Source organism: Molothrus ater, chromosome 1 (genome assembly GCF_012460135.2).
Source record: "Molothrus ater isolate BHLD 08-10-18 breed brown headed cowbird chromosome 1, BPBGC_Mater_1.1, whole genome shotgun sequence".
Taxonomy (NCBI): Eukaryota; Metazoa; Chordata; class Aves; order Passeriformes; family Icteridae; genus Molothrus; species Molothrus ater.
The window spans coordinates 67,098,902-67,122,983 of NC_050478.2; the positions used below are offsets into that span (position 1 = coordinate 67,098,902).

At 39.7% G+C, this 24,082-nt stretch overlaps 1 protein-coding gene across 1 annotated transcript; it reads left to right on the top strand.

Annotated features, from left to right (window-relative positions):
* The first annotated feature begins 452 nt into the window (after nt 1-452).
* Nucleotides 453-23,518, top strand: TXNDC5 (thioredoxin domain containing 5). The gene is made up of 10 exons (XM_036406319.2): nt 453-679; nt 5,179-5,328; nt 8,101-8,206; nt 9,480-9,576; nt 11,881-11,996; nt 14,049-14,135; nt 16,863-17,003; nt 19,808-19,896; nt 22,677-22,806; nt 23,375-23,518. The coding sequence occupies exons 1-10, from the start codon at nt 471-473 to the stop codon at nt 23,495-23,497; spliced, it is 1,248 nt and encodes a 415-aa protein (XP_036262212.1). The 5' UTR covers nt 453-470; the 3' UTR covers nt 23,498-23,518.
* The last annotated feature ends 564 nt before the right edge of the window (nt 23,519-24,082 follow it).

The following is a 24,082-nucleotide window of genomic DNA, read 5'->3' on the forward strand; positions in this document are numbered from 1 at the left end:
TAATATCATGGTTAAAATATTATAATAATAGTATGAAATATATCTTTATAAATAATATGTTAAAATTGCTATTGTTTTAAATTCTAATATAGATTTATGGATCAATATAATAAAAATATAATATATATTATATGGTATATAAATAATTTCATAGAATTAAGGATTTCCAGAAATGACCACGTTTCAATATTAAAAAATATAAAATCTGCAATTATTTTAGACTTCAATATGGATATATAGAGCAACTTAATTAATAAGGGACATAAAAAAATAGGTGTCGGGTGCTGTACGGCGAACACTTTTACAGAATGCTCTATTTCCAGGCAGGAGGGTCCGGCTGTGCGTGCGGGGGCGCCCGGGGAGGCGGAGGGAGGGAGGCGGGCGGGGGCGGGGGCGGGGGCCGCGGGCGGGGCGGGGCGGAGGCGGCAGCGGCCGCCCGGGGCTTTGCCCGCTCTCTCTCCGGCGCTGCCATGGCTCCGTTCCGCTCCGGCCCGGCGTGGTGGCGCCTCCTGTCCCTGGCCGTGCTCGGCCCCGTGTTCTGCGGCCGCCCGGCGCGGGCCGAGCCGGAGCCGGAGCCGGCGGCGGCGGGGGATCCGCACGGGCGGCACCTCTACAGCGCGGAGATGCTGCGGCACGGCGCCGCTGCCGCCCCCCACTTCGTCATGTTCTTCGCCCCGTGGTGGGTACCGAGCGCGGCGCGGCCCGGCCCGGCCCGCGCCTTCCGCCCGCCTCCTCCCCGTTGACGTGGCGGGGGAGGCGGCGGGCAGGGCCGGGCCGGGCCGGCGGGGAGGCCGCGGGGTCGCGCTGCCCCGAGCCCGGCGGGGGGACTGGCGGGGAAGGGCAGCCCCGGGGCCGGGAGGGGCTGGGACGGGGAGCGGGACCCCCGCGTGTGCTGGCGCTGGCCGCGGCGGCCGCCCCCGTCACGGAGCCACGGGCTCGGCTATGTTGGAAAAGACCTCTGAGATCATCAGGTCCAACCTATCGGCGCCCGAAGCCGCCCCCGGCTGGGGCTGCGGGGGAGCCGCTCCGGCGCGCCTCAAAGAGAACGAGAGCAGTCGCAGCTTGGCCACCGACACTTACTCACCCTGGGCCCCCCAGCCCGAGCTCGCAGATGCTTTCGTTGCAGAATCGATGTTCTCTTTGCATACACAAAATTTAAGGGTAAATTTGCTGTGTTAACCATCGTGCTGTGTCCCCGAGGCCGCAGGTATCCGTAGGAGAGCTGGAGAGTTATTAGGTTTGTGAGAGACCCACTGGGCTTTTCTCTGGACTGGTACTTTTGGCTCGAAAATGGTTGAGATGAATGAGGGAGCAGTGCTTTACTGGATATTCCTAGTCAACAGCACAGTACTTTTCATGCCTGGGTCTTTCTCATGGTTGTTCATATTCTTCTCTTTTCTTTGCCTCTTCCCCTACCCTTTTTTATCTTACTGATATCCAGTAGGTGTTTTTGGGAGTTCTATTGTTAGGGTTGTTAGGTTTCTTTTTTAATTTTTTATTTTTCCTCCGAAGTTTTCTTTAATCTAGATAAAGTTAAGGGAACAATGTGCAAAAGTTGTGTTTTGATCCAAAGTTATCCATTGCTACATGGTGCCATTTAGGCATATGAGAGTCTTTGAAATCCTTAGCAGGAAAGCATTTCTTTTGAAAACTTTTTTTGTTATTAACATTGACTTATTTATGCCATGTGAAAATGTTAAGTAAAAGCTTGAAAGAGCAGATGCCTTTGTTCTCTGAAGATCACAAAAGTGGATGACGCCTGACTTGCTGGTGAAGGACTTTTGCCTGAGAGTGCAGTAAGGCCTGAGAAATGCTCGTGCAGAGCAGGAGTACTTCTGCTCTCTTCTGTACTCAGGTGATGATATCTGTGTCTGTCCACACCTTGACTGACTCTTTCACAGGCATCCCTAAAACCACATGAGCTTTCTCTTATCCCAAGACACTTTTTGTAGGAGACTCTCTGCCAAAAGGGCTGTTGCAGAATCCAGTGGATGCTGCACATCCTCAGCACAGATCAAAGGGAGTGCTGGCCTTGCCCACTTGGATCACTCTGTGCCCTTGCGAGAGCTGAGGATCTCTGCTCAACTTAAGTGTGAGGGAACAGTGTTGTTTACCAGATTTGTGGCAGCTTCTCTGGGTGTTCTCCTCATCCTTAGCAAATCTCCTCCAGATCTCTGGTCTTGGCCTCAGGGCCCTTGGTCTGGATGTCTGGCTCCTGACAGGCAGCATTAGGGCCAGGTTTCAGGTCCAAGGGAAGAGCAGAACAAAGGGAACATCCAAGTGCCTGAGAGTTGCTTATACCACTTACACCAGTAGTTCTAATTGTCAGTGGGATCAGGGTGGGCTGCCTGACAGTCCTGGAGTCTGTGTTAGAGCCTCTTGCCCTGTTCTGAGGTGATGTGCTAATCTCCCAATGCTTCCCACAGGCTGTTGTCTGTAGTTCTAAGGCAAACAGCAAACAGCCCAATGTTCAGCTGGGATTGTCTTTCAGATCTGTGTGGGTGCTGCTAATGTTGCATCATCAATTCTACCAGTAAGAGCTGGGTTAGAGCCAGCACCACCCTTCTCTTCCAGATTCTTGAAACAAATGTAGCTCTGGGCCTCACACAGAAATAGTGGTGGTACAGGGTGGGGTTCTACATTTGTTTAAAGATGGCAGGATACTCCAATTAGAGAGCATTGCAAGTCACTTGCCATCAGATATCATAAGATTTTTGTTCAGAAGGCTGTCCCACTTGGTAGGTACACTTGGGACAGAACAGGTTACTCTCTTGGTGGCACAAAGTATTCTTAAGTTGTTTGCCATGCCAGTTCCATTTCTACAGAGGAGGGAGGTTCCCCTGGTTCTTTAGCAGGAAATCATCTCAACTGAGTAGTTTTACTTCATTATTTTGACTCTTACAGGTCTTTTCAACATATGTTCTTACTGGTAAATCTGGCAAGTCCACTGAGCTGCAGCAGAATTGATCACCAAAGTTTGTTGTGGTTGAATAGAACTCTGTTGGCTGGATTTCACTTCAGTTGAATTCTTCTGTGCAGAGCAAGAATGGTCCTGGTCTGCTTATACCATGTCTGTGTTTTTAACTGGATAAGGATTTGAGCTGTACCTTACTGTGGAGCTGCCCTTGCTGGCTGCTGAGCTCAAGTTCTACTAGTGGCCCCCAGAAATGTTTGTGTTAGTCTCTTTTGGATCTTCATTTTACTTGCCAGTGGAGGTTGTGGATGCTTACAACTTTCTAGCCCATGTAGGGATAAAAGAGCAGAACTCATCATTGACACCCAGGTCTCCACTGTCCCCAGCAGCTCCTCCAGCCCCACTGATGTGTTGTAGAGTAGCAGCAGTGAAGGACTGTGTAGGTGCATAGGGTTGAGGGAAGCCTGTGATATTGCATGGTCTTGCTCTTTGATTTTGCCCTCCTTGGTTTTATATATATTTCCTCGGAAACATCAGAAAAAGTGTTTTTGGGACCATCATGTATTTCCTTCTATATAATACTGTTTTGGTTTTTATCAAACTGGGAATGACTAACTAGTTGATTACTGATTCAGATAGGAACATTTTTCCTGCTTTATTTTCAGTTTTAGCTTCCATAATCCAAAGAAGGAAGGAAAGGGGTGTGTATAGGAGAGATCACAGTGTTAAGTGTGTAAGACAAGGCAGCTCTATTGTGCTTAAAAAACAGGAGGTTAATTAATTGGGATTCCCTTACTTAATTTTCCATTCTTTGTTCTCTAACACCAGGCAGTGTTCATTTGGTGTTTTGAATCACTGCATCTGCTAGGGGAAGGGATCAGAGTATCCAAAATCCTCCTCTTAATTCAAGCTCTGTGAAGGAGTTGGCTATGGAGGGACTTCAGTCAGGAGTTAAATATTTAAGGAATACTTGATTTTAATAGCAACATATTGTGTCCCTTCACCAGGACAATTCAGAGTAAGATCACATAGGAAATTGTATTTGGCCACATCATGGGAGCATTTGTGACCCATTGTGCCTGACTGTTACAGGACCTTATTAACATCAGAAAAGAATCTTTATCTTAAAGTAAATCTCAGGGTTTTTTTTGTTTGGTTGGTTAGTTTTTTTCTCTCAATGATCTCAGGATAGAAAGGTGTGAATCCATGCAACTTTTCTACAAGTGTACTCAAAATCATTTGTATGAGTGTAATTATTTTAAGTCCAAGCAAAGTTCTCCAAAGTCCTAGTGGTGATTTAATTGTTACTTACAAAGTAGATGTTGTAGGTCATGCTAAGCAATAACTGCTGTCACACTGTCAGTCTGAGAATGCTTTCTGTTGCTCCAGCTTTGTATTTCTTTGATGTCTTGGAGGGTTGGCAAAAGCAGCCATTAAGGAGAAATGAAAATCCATTCCTTAAAATTTTCCATCATACTTTGAGGAATAGAGTATTGCTATAATGATTTGAAAGATTAGGAAAAATAGCTATTATTCTTCTCTTATTAGAGAAGAATAATAGCTATTTTTTGCCTTTGGGGAGGTGCTGTTGTAGGAACTGTATGAGGCCAGTTTTCTGTGTGTATGCAGATATAAAGAGTTGATGGTGTCCTGCTGGGGCAGAGCATAGCATGGGAGGATTTTCACAGAATATTCTGAGGTGGAAGTGACCCACAAGAGTCATCAAAATTTTGGGAAACTGTATTGCGAAATTGGTTGTGATCTTTCTTGACTTGTGTGTTACAATTCCTCTGAAGCAAGGAGGTGCAAGTGGCATTACAAAGAGGCTAGAAACTATTCTCTTTTTACCTACTGCTAAAAAAAAAGGAATTTTGAAATATTAGAACATAAAGAAAGCTGGGCAACCTTGCAGGATTTTTCTAAAAAGCTGGAAGATGGAGAGTGCTTTGATTAATAGCCTTACTAAATTTGGGGGGTATTCATAGGATTTGTACTATAAAAGAAGAGTAGCAAGAGGTTCTCAAATCTTGATGATTTTTAAATTAGATGTGTTTGCAGCCTGCTGCAGTTCTTAATAGCATTTGCTGTTGCTTAGTGGAACAGGGCTTGAGTATGGAGGATTTCTGATGTAACTGATATAAGTTTTGATTTAAAAACTTGTTTAAATTTATCAAAATCACCACTCTGCATATGACTTTTCCATGGGCTCATTCCTCTCTAAGTGGGAGCAGCTATTAAACAGTATCTTGTCCCTTCTGTCACAGGTGTGGACACTGTCAGCGCCTCCAGCCAACTTGGAATGATCTGGGAGATAAATACAACAACATGGAAAACCCACAGGTCTATGTTGTTAAAGTGGATTGCACTGTAGATGTTCCACTGTGCTCTGAATTTGGCGTGCGAGGATACCCTACGTAAGTATAGAAAGAAGCCTGTGCCTATGTTTCTTTTTTAGTTTTCCATGATCCCTTGCCAATTTCTTGAAGCTAACTTCTAAGCTGTATTTTTGCTGGGTTTCTTTGTAGCCCTTTGGACCTGATATATTCATTTTAAGCCTTTTTGCAATGTTGCCAAGTGTCATGTGATACATAGTACTCTTAGGCTTTTTCTTTTTTTTTTTTTTCTTTCAAGAAGCTGTTTTATGTCTTGGAAGGTGGCTGTGTTTAACTGAAGTCCAGAATTTTCCTGTTCTTTTGTGTGGGAGTACCTCTTTCTGAAGCAACAGTACATTGTGCAGCTGTGATATGCATGACAGAGCTGGTTTCTACTAAGAGTGCTTTTGAAAGTAACTTGCCACAAGTTTTTCAGTACACTGCACCTTCATAATTGCATTATAAGTGGTCTCTTAGAATTTTAGTGAATTAAGTGCTCACAAAGCAATAAATGAATAGTATCACTTAGCATAGCAGTGGTGATATTGTGTGGATTTTTTTCGAGCTAAATTTGGTTATATTGGTCTAGTATTTTAAGGTTGCTATGTTTAGGCTGTTATCAAGGATGTATGTCTTACCTACCTCAGCTTTGGTATGCAGAGCATGGTCTAGAGTATCTATGAGAGGTCAGTGCCTTTGGGTTAGATGTGTGTTCCCTTTTAAAATGACAGAAAAGGAGCAAAAGGATTTATTTTTCACTTGTGTCTTATTTAAAGCTTCTTGCAATTATGGATGGGATCCTTTCAACTGGTTTATTAATTATTCACCTTAGTGGGGATAAGGAGATGTATCAATGATTATCTGTAGCCCTTCTACAGCCTGTATTTTTCAGTTTCCTTCCCTTTGCTCACTTTGTCTGGTGTTTTTGCTAACCCCAGCAACAGCCTGAACTTTTCATTCGCTCCTGGCTGCACCCACTTGGACGCAGATGAGTGTGACTGAGTAGAAGCTGAGAGTTATAAATAGCACAGTCCTTGTTGAGATAGGAATTGTCCTTAAGGGCAGTGTATGTCTTGCTTCCACTACAAATACCAAGAAAGAATGAATGTTACAGTTCTGTTTTCGTATCTCCAGAAGTGAGCATTGGTTGTCATTGCCTGTTTGCATAGATTATATTGTGGTGCTGTTCCTCTTGAAACAGAATGGCAGAGATTTTTGAATAGGAAAAAATCAATGGATGTGTAATTGCTGGAGGGTTATTTCCCCTCCCTCCTCTTTAAGGTCATTGAATATATAGGTTTGTTAGTGCTTGCTTTTATCTATTTGAAAAGTTAAAAATAATAAGGCAGTCATCTGCTAGGTATAGAAATATAGCAATGAAGGGCAATTCATGGTAACAGTTCTCTTTCTCTTTGAGTAAGGTTTGAACTAGCTTGTTTCTAAAAACCTCCAGCAAGGGAAGTTTCACAGTTTCCTCAGGCAGAGGTATTGCTGCAAGTCCAAGTTATGCTTATCCCTACACTGCTTTCCTAAGCACCTGTCAAAGGAAAGGCTGCATCCCCTTTCCATCCCCTCAGAGAAAATGTGGCTGAGCAGGTCCCTGCACTTTCTATCACAGTTGTCTCAGGACTACCTGGTGGTGCAAAATAAATATTCTCTCAACTGAACTAGAGAAAATGTACCCTTGTTTGCAGAAAATAAAGGTGCAGCTAGCTTTTTTTAAGATGTTACCTGAATTTGTTTTGTTACTTTTCAAAAAATATTGCCAGGATGTGTGTTTTAGATATTCTTCTTTTAAATTTTTTTCCCTTCCTTATTATTCTGATTTTCTGTCATCACAAGGAACATTCAAGAGTACCTTGAAAAGAAAAAACAGTGGGAGCTCCTATCTCTTTTGAATGTATTTGCATTATGTGGTTTTTAAACACTTTTCATATGTTCATTTCTTCCAACTGTGGAACAAGAAGAGAGAGAAAAACATTCCAAGAAATTAAAGAAGCAGTACAAAATGACAGCTTGTCAAGGGGAAGTGAGGGCTAGGTGACAGTAGTAATTGAAAGTCTGATTTGCTTTAAAAAATAAGACTAGGTCAGAATGCAGTATCACACCTTTGTTAAATAGACTTCCAATTTTAACTTAAAATTTGCATAGAAGCTTTATGTAGTCTTTGAAAATGTTTTGATGGCGATTAATGAATGTTGCAATCATGAAGTCTAGATGCCTACAAGAAGTCACTTATCCTCTTGTCCTATTGACTTGTCTCAGTGTGTTTTTAATCAATTTAATACCACATGACAAGCCCTACACTACAAGAGCAGTCAGGGAACAAAAGGTGAGAAAGAAATTTCCGGGAAAATAAGTGCTAGATATTTTTCCTTTGGTGAACAAAACAAAATTAATGCTCTTTGAGAAACTGAAATAGGATTAATAGAACTGAATTCTGCAATTTTTAAATTATTTTTTCTTATTGATCAAAGTAATATTACACTATGCTGATTTTTACACTATTGTGCACTATTATTTTTACACTATTGTACACTATTACACTATGCTGATTTTTAACTTAGTATGGTTTATTTTCTCTTTTAAAAATCTCCTTAAAGCTTACATGGGAAAGAAAAGGGGTCCTAAGTTCTAGCCACGACACTTTAATCTGAAAGGGGTGCCTGATGCTGATGTTAATAGTCAAGAGATCTGGTACTCTGGTACTGCCTGAGATGCATTGCCATGGATTAGCAAAGCACATTATGTTTCTGAGCATGTTTCCTGTGTGAAAAATTTTGCCTCACTCTTCTCTACATTTTGACCCTTTAGGCTAAAGTTGCTTAAACCGGGACAAGAACCTCTGAAATACCAAGGCCCTAGGGACTTCCAGGCACTGGAAAACTGGATGTTGGAGAAACTAAATGAGGAACCATCTGTAAGTGAAAAGGAAATAATATTTTCTGCAGGCTTACTTATCTATCATTTCTCTAAGTTAGGTTTCAATTTCCAGGAGGAAATCTGCTCCTGAGAATAAAAGTCAGATTGCAGTATCAATCTGAAACAGCTTACATGTAAGCCAGAGTAGTAATTAAAACTGTCATCCTGTGACCTGCTCTCTGTTTCCTGCTTTTAAAATTACAGTACATAATGCAGTTTTAATGCTTATACATTTGACATTTCAAGATACAGTCCTTGCTGTCAATTCACTTGACACGTGTAGGCCATAATGTTTCTAGAGTGAGAAAAGCAATTTAGCTCTAATACATTATAAATTGCATTTGTGTTGAGCTTAATTACCTCTTAAAACATGGATGCCATCTTTAGCTGAGTTACCTTCTGATAATATTGTGCCTAAAGAAAAGGTTTAAAATGATCAGTTAAGTAAGATATGCTAATATCATTAGGAAAATCCTTAAGTTTAGGGGTATCATTCACATACAGGAGCCAAGCCTTGCCTAAAATTAAATTTTTGATTGCTGTTTCTCATCAAAAGAAAGCTTTAGTGATTGCTGAACCACAGTTAGAATGTGATTACATTTCAACAAACATGGTATTTTTAATAATTGAACATTAAATGCTAAATTATTTTAAGAAATACACATTGTGGTTTCTAAAAAATTCTTTTCAGCTCTAGAGTTAGAGTCTAGAAAGTATTCACCTGCTTTTGCTGAAATGCTCATGAGTTTCTTGCAAGTTAAATGTATTAAGTGTTTGCTCCATTTCCATTGTTGCTGTTTTCCTGGCACCATTAGGTAGACAGCATTCTTTCTGGCACTAGGGGAGCAGAAAATAGCTTTTGCACTATTTTTAAATAGCCCAGAGACCACTGAAATTGGTGTGATGGCAGTTGTGGCTGATGTGTGATGCTCTGGAGGCACTGTTATATAATTAAAGTGTGTTAATATATGGTGATGCAATGAATGCTACAGCAATTACTGTGCCCTGAGACTGTACTAGAGCACAGTGAAAGACTGGTATTCCACAGACTCTGGTAACTCTCTTTTATGTGGCAGTCCTTTTCACCTTTTGCTTTCATGTAGTTGTTTTTTAGAAAACATTAGGTACTTAAATCAAGCTAAATAAGGACCTTGCTTTAGGAATTCAAAATTTCAGAGTCTATGGCACTATCACACAATGATGTGATACAAGAAAAAAAATGTTGTGTATTTACTGTAGAACAAAAATAAGGTAATTTTTCTCATGAATAGGACCCTGAATCTGATGTGGAACCACCAAAAGCCCCTGAACCTAAGCAGGGAATGTATGAACTCTCAGCAGACAATTTCAAGATGCACATAGCAGAAGGTAACTGTTTTTTCCAAACAAGAGAAACTTGATTACAGAGGCATTAGTAGAGGGAAGGTTACACCAGAAATGTTCATTCTGAGGACACCTCCATCTCACTTTTATTTTCCAGTAATACCTAGTGAAAGAGGTAACTACATAGCAAACTATGTAAAAATGCACTGTTTAAATTATTTATTGCGGACTATAAGAAAGTTGAAGTACAGCAGTCAGAAGGCAGTAAAATTATGGTTCCTAATCCCAGGGAAGAAGCTAGTGGGGCTTGCTCAACTAAACTGTCTCTTTTCCTGAGCTCCTTGCTCAGTCACAGCCTTGCCACTTTGTGTTTTTGCAAGTCCCATTTCCTCCTTCCCTAGGTGCTGGTTTGTTCTTCCTCCCAGGTTGTTATTCTGGATAAGTGTAATCCACCCGCTTCCTCCTTCCAGCCCCCATCCCACTCCAGTCTGACCCTTTATTTGATATTGTTTCGCTTCCTTCCTCCAGAATTAATGTGGGCAAAACACTTCGTCTGTTTGGCTATTTTAAAAAATACTTTGTCTGGAAGCTTTAAAATTAATGCCAGGAGGGATACCTAATAACAGAAATTTCACCACTCAGATGATTTTTTTTTAGACAATGAACAAAATCTAGAATACAAACTTTGGGCTGGCATGACAACAGAGGATCCTACTTTCTCCATCTGTTATCTGAAAAAGAAAGGCTGGGTAAAATTAAGTGTTTGCCCATTTGAAATTAAATGTTTGCTCGTTAGGGAGGTCAAACTAGAACTTCTTAAAGTAACCATTACCTCATTAGAAATATTTTCATGTGTAGAACAGCATTTTGTGCAGCTAACTTAAAATTTCCCAGCATGTCTGGCTTAATGTGGAATTCAATCAAAATTCTCCATTAATTTTCCTCTAAGCCATCAGGGATATGCTAAGCATTTGTCAGCTTAACTGCCTTCTCAGACTGTAAAGTTCAGTGCATTGTAAATGTTTTAAGTGTTTTTATTATGTATCCATTGGCTTCATAGAGGAGACATTCTCATGGTCATATCTGATGGTTAAACAGGTTTATGATCATCTGCAAATGTGCTGTCCTTTCTTGACTTCAGCTACAAGAAGTTCAGTGCTTAAACACAATGTGAACCTTAGCAGTTACACCAGCAAAGTTGAATTCTGTTCTTAAATAGCCTCCTTTTACCTTTTTGCTGCTCTGGGACAAAAATAAATTATATTGTTTTCTATTGAGGAGAGTATGTCAGAGTACATGGTAAAGAATAGCTGATTTTGACTAGTGTTCTTATTAATTCATGGGAAATTTGATTTTGCAGTTTACTTGACCAATACATAGAGTGTCAATCAGTTTGAAAGTCTTCCACATGCAGACCAGTCCAGTTAGAGTACACTAGTACTGCAGTTGTTTTTTATTGCCTTTCCTCTGACCTTCCTTTGTGAACAAGCCTTCAAACTAGAAATTAATTCAAGTAATATCAGCCCCAAAGCAGTCTTCAAATGATTATGAATAATTCTGCTAAAAACAGCTTTTCTCCAATTGCTGGTGTTTCCTGCAAATTAATTTTTTTCCTTATTTTAATTCAGTTCATTTTTATTTCATTTAACAGAGCCTTGCCTCAGTGTATGCAAAAATGTGCAGCAATTTGAATTAATTAATCTTAATTGAAAGAAATTGCATATTCTAGTACTCTGCAATCAATAATATATACTTTTAAACTAAACCTTAGTAGGAGATAGCACAGGGACTCTTCTCTGCATAAAATGCCACAAACATCTACTAAAGGCAGAAATTTCTGAGTAGTTGACATGAAAATTCAAAGAGCAGGGCAGAAAAAGGAAAATGGAAAACTGAACAACATTTTTCAGGTAATTAATGGACTTAAGCATTTCTTAGGAAACACCATTGCATGAAGTTGAAGTTTAATACTTCAATTTATGCTGTTATCAACATATATTCCTTGGTAGTTCTTTCTACTCTGTAAGAGGGCAACTGGTAGAATTAAACATTTAGGTAAATGATTAGGTTAAAAGTATCAGTTTTAATACCTCACTTGTTGGCCTAAGATTGTGAAGCTGTTTGAATTTTCAGGAAATTTGGCAACACTGTGGGAATGCATACAGTATTGAAAACCTAATTGCTGAAGTATTTTGTCCTGGCCTTTGATTCACAGTGTTTCCTATCTTTAACTCAGGAAATACCATGATAAATTTGTAGCCTGAGATTAGTACCTCGGCTTTAATTGCAGCCAAGTTCATTCCAAATTAGCTAAATATTTTTTTTCTTTTTTTTTTTTTAACTTAAAAGGTAATCACTTCATCAAGTTCTTTGCCCCTTGGTGTGGTCACTGCAAGGCTTTGGCCCCAACCTGGGAACAGCTGGCTCAAGTCTTTGAGCATTCAGAAACTGTCAAAATTGGTAAGGTAGGTGAAACACTCTTAGTTTGAAAATATGGTTTGTGTCAACATATGCTTCAGCCAAGAATCATGCCTTTTGTGCTATGATTTGCAAATCACAATTGTTTTGTTTGTCACCTCTTAAATCCTTTTATAGTCACAGTTTGTATTTTTGTTTTGAGACGGTCATGGTTTTTTTCTCACACATCCACAGTAACAGGACCTCCCCTATTTTAAGCAAAGCCTTGTTACAAACAGAGCTGCCTCTCTGCATTTCAGAGAGCTAGGAATAAGTCTGATACTTCAGGTGCAGGGAATAATATTTTTGAGATTTGTTTTTTATTATTCATTTGCTTTGCAGAACTTGATAGACTTCAGTATTTATTTTGAGTGGGAAAGTGACTTCGAATTTGTTCTTTGCAGCATTGAATTCCTTAGCAAGCTTTAGCCCTACTGGGTATTTATGATGAGTTATTTCTTTGTTGGTTTTGGTTTTTTCCCTCTTTTTCCCCATAAAACTTTTAAAAGGTTTCAGGGGGGTCTTACACCTTAAAAATTGATATCTTGTCCTGCTTTACTATTTCCCTTAGGGTTGATAACCAGGTTCTGTGGTGTATTTACCATGGGAGCTTGTTACTTGTACGTGGAGTGACTACTGTGCAGAGGTATGGAGGTGGTCTGGCAATTGCAGTTACTGGCTTTATTTGCTGACCCATACCTATGTCCAGGTGGCTCATGATGGGAATCCCTCTGTATCTGCCAACCATGGAAACCGGACCAGGCTCAACTTCCACGTCCCTAAACTTTCACAGTGGTTCCACTGACCTGAAATACTGCATGGCACTATTGTCAGTCCTGCAGAGGGACTCTCCCTCTGCTGTCTCCCTGCCTCTGCCCTCACAGCACTTTCAGCTGCACGGGAGGGATGAGCTTGACTGGTTTTTTAAATGCTTTTGAAAATCTGTTGATTCAGGTATGCTGTACATGTACAGCACAGGCCAGCAGAGTTGAACTTTAGAGGAGTTTAGATGAGACATATATATATATATATGTAATGTTCAGACCTGGTGGTTATAAAGTTAGATTCCTTCTGAAAATGAAATGTCAGAAGCTTTTTTCTCCTTTGAATCTTTCTGTACTTTTTGATACCCTTGTTTGCTGTCTGATGAAATAGTTGCTTAAGTATCTTTATGAAGTTACCATTTTCTGGTACCCAGAGAAAAAGAAACAATAAATTTCCAAAATTTCTGTTTTAATCAGTTGTCTGTGGTGTTTGCAGTTTGTATTACTGAGAGAGTTGCTGTTTAATACTTCCACTAAGATTTGTCTTGATGCCTAGACAATTTTATGTAACTGTATAGCTTGTGAAATATATCTTGAAGCATGTCTTGGCTAAGATTTTAAGTCTGTAAGTAAACAGGAAACACAACTGTTTCTAAGAAGGTTGAACCATGACCTTCATCTAATCTGGGGGAATAGTGTCTTAACACTGTTTAATCTTTAGAATTGGTCTTCAGTGAAAAGTTTATAAACAAGTAACTTTACAGACTATATTAGAATTGAATGTTGCTATGCACTTGGAGCTTCCCTTGAAATACAGTTCACTTGCTAACTGTTGACATGCCTTCTGAAGCCTTTAAAGAGTAGTTTTTTAATAAATGGGTGAGCGAGTATGTCTTCATTTTAAAACTCTCTCACATTAGTGTTTTGTGTCTCATTGTCCATGTACTGATTTTATTAGCTGAGAATACCAAGTACTTTTTAATTGAAATATTTAATTATGTCTTCATTGTTCTTTGTAACTGCTACTACTTCCTTCTAGCCATACCTCCCTCCCTGATACTCCTTAAATTAAATAAATAAATCAAATACACACAGGGCCTCCCAGTTATACAACCAAACCACTGTTTGGAAGGCAGACATAATCATTCTCAAGATAGTACTTGGTACTGAGTTTTGCCAAGCCTTGTATTGCTTCTTCCTCTATTTTTCTGAGCTTTTAAACAAGGGAGGCTGTGATGCTTGTTGTATGTTTATTTTAGGCACTGAGTAGTTTTGGATTTTATTCCCAAAATGTAGGTCGACTGTACCCAGCATTACGAAGTCTGCTCTGAAGCCCAAGTTCGTGGTTATCCCACACTCCTCTGGTTTAGGAATGGTGAAAAGGTGAGTCTGCAAGTTCAGCAAAAACTCACACCATTTTTCTCTGAATAGTATTTGGACTATGCTTACATTCTGGAAAAAAAAAATCTGCTTGTGAGAGAAGAGATGTTAGATGTTAATTTGGGTGCTAGAAGAGGTAAACTTTGTCCACAGATAAAGGTTTCTGTTCTCTGTTTTGCAAAAAACTGATATAATGTTCATAAATCTGTAAGCAGGATCTCCAGTTATGCTGCTGTGTGAGAGAATTCTGGGTTTACTTTATCATAGTATTTTACTTCATATGAAACACAATAATATAACTGAAACAGAAATAATAATAAAATATGTAATTTTCACAATGTGTATCAGAAGGTTCTGATTTCTAAGTGGTGCCTATCTGCTGAGTGATGTCTGGAGATGCAAATTTTCTTTTTTATATAAACCCAAACATTTCACGTGACACACGAGTGAGAATCCTGTGGGCCCAGTTGACATTTTTCCTTGCAGCAATTCAGAGAACTAAAATATTCTGAAATTATGGGGAGATAAAATATTTATAAATACCACATACCTGAACAGCAATAAATAAACATATTATATAGCATTATTTATACTATATTTTACAATTTCAAGATTAGTTTAATATATTCAATGGATATTCAAATCAGGCCTGCAAGAGAACCCAGGACTGCACTTCTAGCTTTTACCTACTAAGTTCTTAGCAGGGGGAAGGATGAGGGGGTTTTCTCCCATTCATCTTGCATTCCTTTTTGAACATTTACAGTATCAGCAACATTAAGTTCTGTTACTTGAAACAGTTTAGTGGCCACTACTTGTGGCCGTTTTCTGGCACTCTGAAGAGAAACTGGCTGCAAGTACATACCATATGAGGTTTGGGATAAACACCCCTATAAGATGAGACACTAGGGAATTTAAATGAAGCAGCCCTGGTGTTTTTGAATTCAAATCAGGTTCACATAAGTGTGCAGCTTTGTGACCTCTCAAGCAACACAGCTGGAAGCTGAGGGCGTGCTCAAATCAAGAATGGTGGCATGTCCAAGGCTGGAGGTTTTTAGTTAATTAAATTTTAGTTTAAACATTGTAATAATTGGAGTTCCTTGGAGGTATTTCAATCAAGAGTGCAGTGACAGGAAAAAAAAAATCACTGCTGTTGTATTTGGTAAAGCTGAATCTCGGCCATTAATCTGAACAATGTATTTCAGTTGACATCAAACTCTTTCCCCACTGGCAGTGTGGAATTCCTTGGTAGAATACTGCCACCAAAATCACATGTTCCTCTATGGGCTGATACAACATATTTGAAAAAGCACAGAATGACCTCAACAATTTTCCAATAATCTGGCCCAGAAATTCCTGAAACTCTCTCTGGCAGCCATAATACTGGTCAGTAAGGGGAAGGAGGAGAACTGATTCAGTCATCCAGCCTTGTCTGTAATACCTTCATGCCCTTTGCCATAACTGAAGTCTGGCATCACACCACTGCTGTTGGTGAGATGCAGCAGATACTCTGGGAGGAGCCCTGACCCTGCCCTGCTGACATGGGTACAAACAAACAGGTACAGGCCTCTTGCTCCTTAGGGATTGACTGACACCCAGTGCCAGGAAAGGGGCAGTAGTTATAGGAAACATTATCAATTACAAAGGAAGGAAAATGTGTACGAGTTCCAACGACAAAGGAAAGTTGAAGAGATGTCTGTTCTTCCCTCTAATCTCTGGAAGATTTTGTTGTTTCTTAAAGAGTCTTCCTCGTCTGCAAGAGGAAATATATCTTGCAGCCCACACCACATAGGACCACATCTCAAGAATTCTATCCAAAATGGATTTGTAATGCCTCAAAGATATGATCTCTCTTCTGAACAGGAAAATTAATACTAATTTTCACAGACAGCCCTGAGGGCATTCATGCAAGAGCCAAATTGGAGAGGGCCAGCAGTGAGTTTGAGACTAAAAGCTGCTCACAAGTGCTCTGATTTCTTGTTCTGACAATCTCCTGATTGTCTTGTTCTCTGGATTTGGAAAGTACCAGGAATATGGGGAAGCATCCAAGGTAAACTGTGGCCTCCCAAAGATCTGGCTGGCTGACTGCTTCATGTGCAGGTTAAAAAATAGGATTAGACTTTTGGGAGAGTGGTGCCATTGGAAATGTCTGCCCTGCAGCAGGCTGCTGTTGTCTCTTGCTCCCACGTGAACCTAGGTGCCCAGAGTGCAATGCCTTACTACTTGGGTTTTCCAAGGACTTGTGGCAAGTGTGTAGGCCAGAGGAATGACTGTGTAGTCCAGAGACAGGCAAGTTAAAGTTTTCAGCCCTGCATTGTGCTTTCAGTCAAAGCACTGCGTTGAGCTCACAGGGTAACGGAGACCACACCCAAACCACAGTGGATATTTTATTGTTCCTTGTAGTAGAGTTAGATGCAAAAAAATAAAACTTTTCAAAAGCTGACTAGGGTGAGACCAGAAGGTCAAAGTGGAAATGTTTCAAAATTTTGCTTCTATGTTTCTAAAATACCTTTCATTTCAAGGGAATGTTAGATTGTTCCCTTCGGGGACCAAAGAATCTATGGCAAAAGCTGAAGACATGGAGTGAATGGAATGTCATAGAGAAGTTTAAGAACTAGATAATCATATTTATTATTTATTTGCTTACACTTGGCAATCTTGTTTTACTAGTAATTATTTATTTGCTTTGTCAACTGCATATAGAAGGTTGCACAAACTATTTGCTCATTGTAGGGTGACCAGTACAAAGGGAAGAGGGACTTTGATTCCTTGAAAGAATACGTGGATTCCCAGCTGCAGAGCTCTGGGAAAGAGCCACCAGCAGATAAACCTGTTGAAGCCCCACAGCCACCTGCAGAGCCCACCCCTGTTGAGGTAAGTGCTCCTGCACTCTGCAGCAATGTAAGGTGTTGAGACTGTTTTAGCTGCCTGAGTCTTCCATGTATTTCTCTCTCTCTGATAGCTTGACAATTTCTAGAGGTAAACTGTACCAAATACTTCCCTGGTTATTTTTTTGAGTAACTAATGAGTGGAATCAGATCACAAATCCTAGAGATACTTTTACTAATCTTATAAATTGAAGAAGGAAATTGAAGAAAGAAAAAAATTGAAGAAGGAAAAAAAATCTGATTCCTATTTTATGGTTGCAATAAGTTATTTAGATACAGGCATAAATGTGTCTTTTTGGCCTGTGGAACTGCTGGCATCTGGATCTGTATGACAGCATATTTTACCACTATAGAGATGAACATTTCTTGCAAGATTATCACTTGAATCCAGGAGGATGGTGCACACTGCTAAGCCCCTAAAAAAAAGCCAAGGTTTTATACTTAGAAATCTATCTGCAGAAGCAATGAACAAAGATTATGAAGACCAGTGCCAATATGGTAAGGTAATGTGCCCTGTAACAAGAAAACTCCTTGGCTTTTGGAGACTTATTTTTATCTTGGTTGTTGGAACTACAGGCTTCTGTTGTGAAGAAATTGGCAGAAATAACCTTTGTACAATTGTAGTTCATGTCATATAATTTTATGACATGAACTACAATTTGGCATTTCATCTGCCATTTTTCTTGGAGATGAATGAAAAATTGGTGAGGTTGAGAAATTAGGGATGGATATCAAACATAATTTTTCATGAAAGGTACAAAACATACTTTGTGCCTATAAAATAAGGGACAGGGATTTACACCCCCTTGTGCTATAGAATGAACTTAAATAATTAGGCAATGATGTTATTAATATAAATATAGTTTCTATGTATCTTCTTATAGGAAAATATTACCTTTCCCAGCTGACTTTTCCAGCAGCATTACCCATCTTGCATAAAGTGGCTTACCAAACATTACAGACCACATAGATTTGCAATTGTCATGCTCTTCAATTTTTATTTTCTTAATTGACCTCATATTTGGAAGATCCCAATGAGCTGGTGTTAGTACAATGCCGAAAGTAATTAGTTGTCTTTCTATTTTTATAGAAATAACACAAACCACATGTGACACAAATTCCCACTTCTGCCTTGCATTCACCAGGCACACACACAAGGAAGAAAAGATTGTTGGGGGATTTTTTGCTAAATATTAGTAGACATGGTGCTGGACTCAGCTTGTCCTTACAACTTTTATCTTCAGACCCCCTGACTCTTTGTTTTCATGAATTTTGAAACAAGGAGCTAGCCACTGTAGCCAGCAAACACTGACTGCATTTGCTATCAGTTGACCACAGGCAGCCAACGCAATGAGTTCCCACTCCAAATTTGTGTCCCAGTGTTGAGCCCCTACTTGGATTCCCCCATGTCTTATATAGCCCAAGTACTTGCCAGCCCTTTTACAAAAGCTGCACTTTTACATCCATGAGACTTCTCTACTGCCAGACATGGCTAAAATCATACAAAAAATTATCCTGGTGGATTAAGGCAGCGTGACCAGCAGATGCTCAGATTATGTGATTGCATTAGATGTCTTTTTTGAGACACAAAGCTAAAATTGGGATATCTCATATTAAATTTATTTTTGTGGTTACATAGTTCACATTGATATTCTGATAGTATCTACAGATCTTTAAAATTCATTTTACTGTGCAAATCATGGGGAAGTTGTTACTAATCAGGTTTTCACATTTTGTATCTTAGATGGTATATTATGTTTGGAACATCAGTTTTAGATAGCCATTTAGGAATATCAGAGTAGAAGCATAGTGCTTACTTTTTGCTTCATGTAATTATTTCTGATTATTTAATAATTACAAAGTATAAAAGTATAATTTCTAATTTCTAAATAGTTATTTAGAGGTAAAAGCACTTCAGCATAGTGAAATAAGTCCATGAACTAACAGTTATTTACAGAAATATTTAAAGGTACTGGATAATTTGGATTTTCAGATTTATTTTTGGCTTCACAAAACTTACTGGGGTTAAAATAGAATTGATAATACTGTCAGCTGTGATCTTATTTTTCTTTTCTTTTCTTTCATTTGATTTTGAAGCTTTTATAGGCATGGGGTACATTTATTTGTTTTTAATCCCTCCCACCCTTAAAGGTCTCATGCAGAAAATGAAGCTTCAGCTCCATGCTCTCATGTGAAGACTGTAAGCAATGTGCTTTCCTCCCATCATTCCCTTTCTCCTGATATTATCAGGAGTAGAAACATTTCCTGGCAGCCATGCAAGTGTGGTGTTGTGATGTCCTTTTGACAGGCAAATCTGTGTTTCTGGTAACAGCTTTTTTTGTGAATGCAATGCAGGGGAAGAAAGAAGAGAGCAGCTCTTGAGACATCAATTGTGTGCCTTGAATACCTCATTAAAATCTCAGATGGCCATTACCTTCTTGAAGCCAACTCCTCTAAGGGCTGTTCCTTGAAACATAGTGTATTAAAATTAAGGTGATTTTTTACAATTACTGAAAATCTGGATACAGGCAAATCCTTTGAAAATAGGAAAGCTTTGTTTCTTCAGTTATGGATGAGATTCAGTGTGAAATATGCTTTTCTCTGCATCTGTCTGAGGAAGGAAAGTTGCTGAGAAGTAAAAGGCAGGTCTGCTGCTGCTACTCTTGTTTATATTGCCAGCAATATTATCTTTTCCAATTCCAGTTTCCCTTTTAGGAATGTAAAAGCTCAGTAGACTGATGTTGTATATACAAAATATTTTGACTTTTTTTCTCTTTTTCTGTTTTTCAGGGGCAGGCTGCAGTGCTCTCTCTCTCTGAAAAAGACTTTGATGCAACCATTGCTAGGGGGATCACCTTTATTAAATTCTACGCTCCATGGTAAGAAGTTTGCAGCTGTTGCTGTTCAGGATTATTGCTGGCTAAGATGTGAGTGCAATAGTTGCTGTAGATCTTTAAGCTGTAGTAGTGGATTTGTTGTCTTGATCTAAACTGTGAATTAGCTGAAGAATGTGTGTGTTGGCAAGAGTCACAGCAAAAAAAAGCTTAGCCTTGTTTAGCTCCCTTGAGCTGCCTCTCTGTGGAAAGGCTGACACAGAAGCTTTACCGTGTCAGTCTCCACGTACTGCTGGGGTAACAGGGAGAGTGAAGCTTTCTTTGCAGGTGCAGCATGTTCCTGTCCCTGGGTTAGGGTAAGATGAGGGGAGTATATCACCATATCTCAGTGCTGAGAAAGGAGAGGATGCTGGCCTTAGGGCACTCTCCAGCCACATTGGAAGCCTCATTGGAGCACCTGAGTTTTGATACAGATTGTTGAGCTATGGATAATTAACTGCCTGTTACTCTCCAAATAACTGTCCAAAAACTAATTTGCACAAGTGGCAATTTTAAGATGTTCTTAAGAGTGTATGTTCATGCAGTATGTTCTTAGAGGGACCCAGAGCAGATGGTGTAGGTGTAGATACCCAATGGAATGCGTTGGAGGGCGAAATGAAAGTCATCTCTGGCATCTGCCATTCCTGCTATATCCAGCAGAACCTGGGACCCCAGATGGGTTAAGACCTTAGTATTACAAACTAGTAGAAGAAATATTTCCACCTTTTTCTAACTATTCCCTTTCTGAGACAAAAAGAAAGTTTCTTTTTCTTCTCTCTCTGGTTTATAGAATTCATCTTATTTGTGCCTCTACTGAATTTAATGAAACTTGCATGCCATCTTGCTCATCCATTGCTCCATTGCTGGTCTTTTAGCAAACAGAAGGAAGCCTAGTGTAGTGGGAGAGATTAAAATTAAGCTGTATTTCACTGGGTGAAAGATAACACATCTCTGATTTAATCACTGGCATTCCATTAACACAGTGTATAAAATATAAAAAGATATTTTGTTTATGTTACAAAAGGCCCCATTACAAAGCAACACAAGCAAACACCACCCATATTTAGATGTGCTCAGGCATCTCAAAATATTGCCATTTAACTTCAACAGTAGGCATGCATGTATTTCTTAGTGTAGGCAAGAATTACCTGGGAACATTTCATTTCACTTAAGCTCAGGCTGCAGGCTTTTCCAGTGTTGTCACCCTTTGCTGCTTGAGAACCACTGCTATGCTCTCTTCCATCTGTAAGATCTGCTTTTGGATGTGAGCAAGTATCTGCCACCGCTGGGTTAAGAAATGTCCTGCCCATAGCATGCACACCCCTCATCTTTTACTGCTCTTTCCTCACTGCCTTTATCCCCTCTGTACTCTGGGAGGGATTTAGATTGAGTCTGTGCCTGTGCTGCTTCTGCCCCACCTGCAGAACTGGCTGGGAAATTCAGTTCACACCTGTGCTCAAGAGCAGCTTCCAGTCTGATTTCTGAACCCAGGGCTCGTTGGCATATCTACTAGTTCATTTCCTGGAGCAACTTTTTCTGGGAGAGTTTGAGATCAAGAAATTCACCCCTTTTGATTATCTCTTGTTAACAATACCATATCCTCATCTCATGAGATTATCGTGGGATGCTGCTGGATCTCACAGATAGGATCAGTGCTGGATGGCAGGGTGAGAAACAGTGGTTTCAGGATGTAGAGTCACCAGTGTGTGCTGCCTGGCTGCAATGCTCAGAAAGCCACCATTTAGGAAAATGCTTCCTATATTTATGTAACTCGTATCCTAGTTTTGGCTCTGAAAGTCAGGCTTGTGACTGCCTGTAGTGCTCTGCATATAAATGACCATATTCTCTTCCAAGTGGATTAACTTATGTACGGTTCAGCAAACACTATTATGTTGCTTTCTAGTTCTGCCCTTCAGTTAGTTTTGGATAAATATAAATGTTAACTTGCATCGTAAGCACAAAATCATCCTGTTCTAGTAGTTTTTGTGCATGGTCAGAAATGCTTTTATACTGTCACTGTGTATTAACAAGGTAGTTTAAATATACACTGGCTTGCATTAAGAAAACTTCTGCTGAGACATCTTTTATTATTTTTGTAAATGCCCTGATCCAGCCTTGAGGCAATTATGGGTCTGTTTTAAAAACCCAATTAAGGTGCAGCTGGGTTAGAATAGTATGAGCAATGCAGATTTAAAGTCTAAAGTGCTTTGGGAATTCTTCTTAAAGGCAGTAAGAAGTTCACATTAGGAACTTGACTAAGCCAAGTTCAAAATATAAACAAAATGAATGCTAATGGTCAAGGAGGCCATTAGGAACTTGAAGAAATTTAATAGGGAAATTAAAATCTCATTTAACTAATTAAAACTCGGCTTATGTAGCTTTAGCATGATTGGCATAGGCTACCTGAAAAATTAATTCTACAGACATTCTGTGTCTTCCTAAAAGCATTTTTGTTTCCAAGAGATATTTTTTTTCCATTTAAATATTCTCTGGTCTTGTCTTTATTTGGCTTCATATTCCTCTGTGGGGTAAAATGTTAATGTACCGAGATCTAGAATACCATTCTAGACAAGACTAAAATGGCCAGAAAGTACTTCAGTGCTTAACTTAAATAAAATCACTTCTTTTCTTAGCTCATTTACTGACATAATAGTGCAAGGGAGTTGGAGGGCCAAATCATTAGGGATAGGAAAGGCTCCTAGTTAAACTTACATCAATTGAAGCAAGACAGTAGAGATAAAGTAGAAAGTGTGTCTGTTAAACAAATCTCCCTCCCTTGTTTCTAGGTGTGGTCACTGTAAGAACTTGGCTCCAACCTGGGAGAACCTTGCCAAAGAGCAATTTCCAGGTTTGACTGATGTCAAAATAGCAGAAGTGGACTGCACTGTGGAACGTAACGTCTGCAACAGATTTTCTGTAAGTGTGAAAGTTCTGAAATGAAGGGGACAGTATTGTGTACCAGATGTTGGAGGCTCCAGTGTGCAGCCCAACTGGCTGCTGCACTCCAGGTGCCTGCTGACAGTACAGCTGTGGTCTCTATTACCCAAAAAGAGGCACCTGGTGACATCATTTTATTCCTGAACTGTTTGTTTGGGCTTGGTCATTTTCATTATTGGACAAAGCTGAAGAACTCCCTACTTTAGGAAACCTCTCTGAAAGCACTAAAGCTGTCTTGTGGTATCCAATGCTGAATTTTGTTCCTAGAAAAAAAAAGTCTTTCAGAGCTGTTAGGCAGACAATTGAAGACAGAGCTGGGGCTGTCATTCCAAGAGCCTAGAGGAACATGTATTACCCCATTCTCTTAAAAATGTTCAGAAATTGCAGGTTGGTATTGAAAGTTCTGCTGTGGATTTGTTTTTTTAAATTAAAATGGCTTACTGTTTTAGAGGGGTTTGATGGCTTTTCAGAATCAGGTAAATATGAGTGATGGATGCAAGTTTGAATGTTAATAGCAAGTTTCTTTTTGTGTGTGTGTCTTTTGAAGGTCCGTGGTTATCCTACACTTCTGCTTTTCCGAGGTGGAAAGAAAATCAGTGAACACAATGGAACGAGAGACCTTGAATCACTGCATAACTTTGTCTTGCGTCAGGCAAGGGATGAACTGTAATAAAAGTCTGGATGCTCTGTCCCTGGCTGTCTCTGTACAGTAGCTGAGGGATTTCTATCTTTGCTAATTTTTAAATAGTGTATTTGGGGGGGATGGGGCTTTTTTGTTTCTTTGTTTCTAGGAAATTGAATGTACTAAACTTTGGTATCTTCCCCTTGTGTGTGTGTTAGAGACATGTCTCTGTATGTGTGAAGGAAAGCTAACAAATAGTTACTGTGCAAATCAAGAGTATTTTCAGCATTGGTAGTTGCACTGCATTTCTGCATTCCTGCAATGAAGTGTAAATGGTTTCCTTTGAGACCAAAATACGTTAAGAAAACCAACTGAAGGGCAGCAGTAGAATATTTTTGTCTTCAGGTCAGATCTGGTTAAAAAGTAATCCTTACAAACTGCTTACCATTACTAGAAAGGCAAAAGCTACAGCTGTGTTGAGTCACTTTTGCCTCTAGAATTGTACTTAATCATTATTTGTCTTAATCTAGCTGCTGAAAGGTTGAAAACACACACACCTTTGGAAGATACCAGGCCACCATGAGCTGGTTGTTTCCTGTTAATCCTCTCAGCATGGGAGGTCTAGCCATAAAG

Excerpts from the sequence above, each read along its gene's own strand:
- TXNDC5 (XM_036406319.2), top strand. The coding sequence starts at position 471 with ATGGCTCCGTTCCGCTCCGGCCCGGCGTGGTGGCGCCTCCTGTCCCTG. Across the intron at positions 680-5,178 it reads GTCATGTTCTTCGCCCCGTG|GTGTGGACACTGTCAGCGCC; the intron begins GTGGGTACCGAG and ends CTTCTGTCACAG. Across the intron at positions 17,004-19,807 it reads CAGAGCCCACCCCTGTTGAG|GGGCAGGCTGCAGTGCTCTC; the intron begins GTAAGTGCTCCT and ends TCTGTTTTTCAG.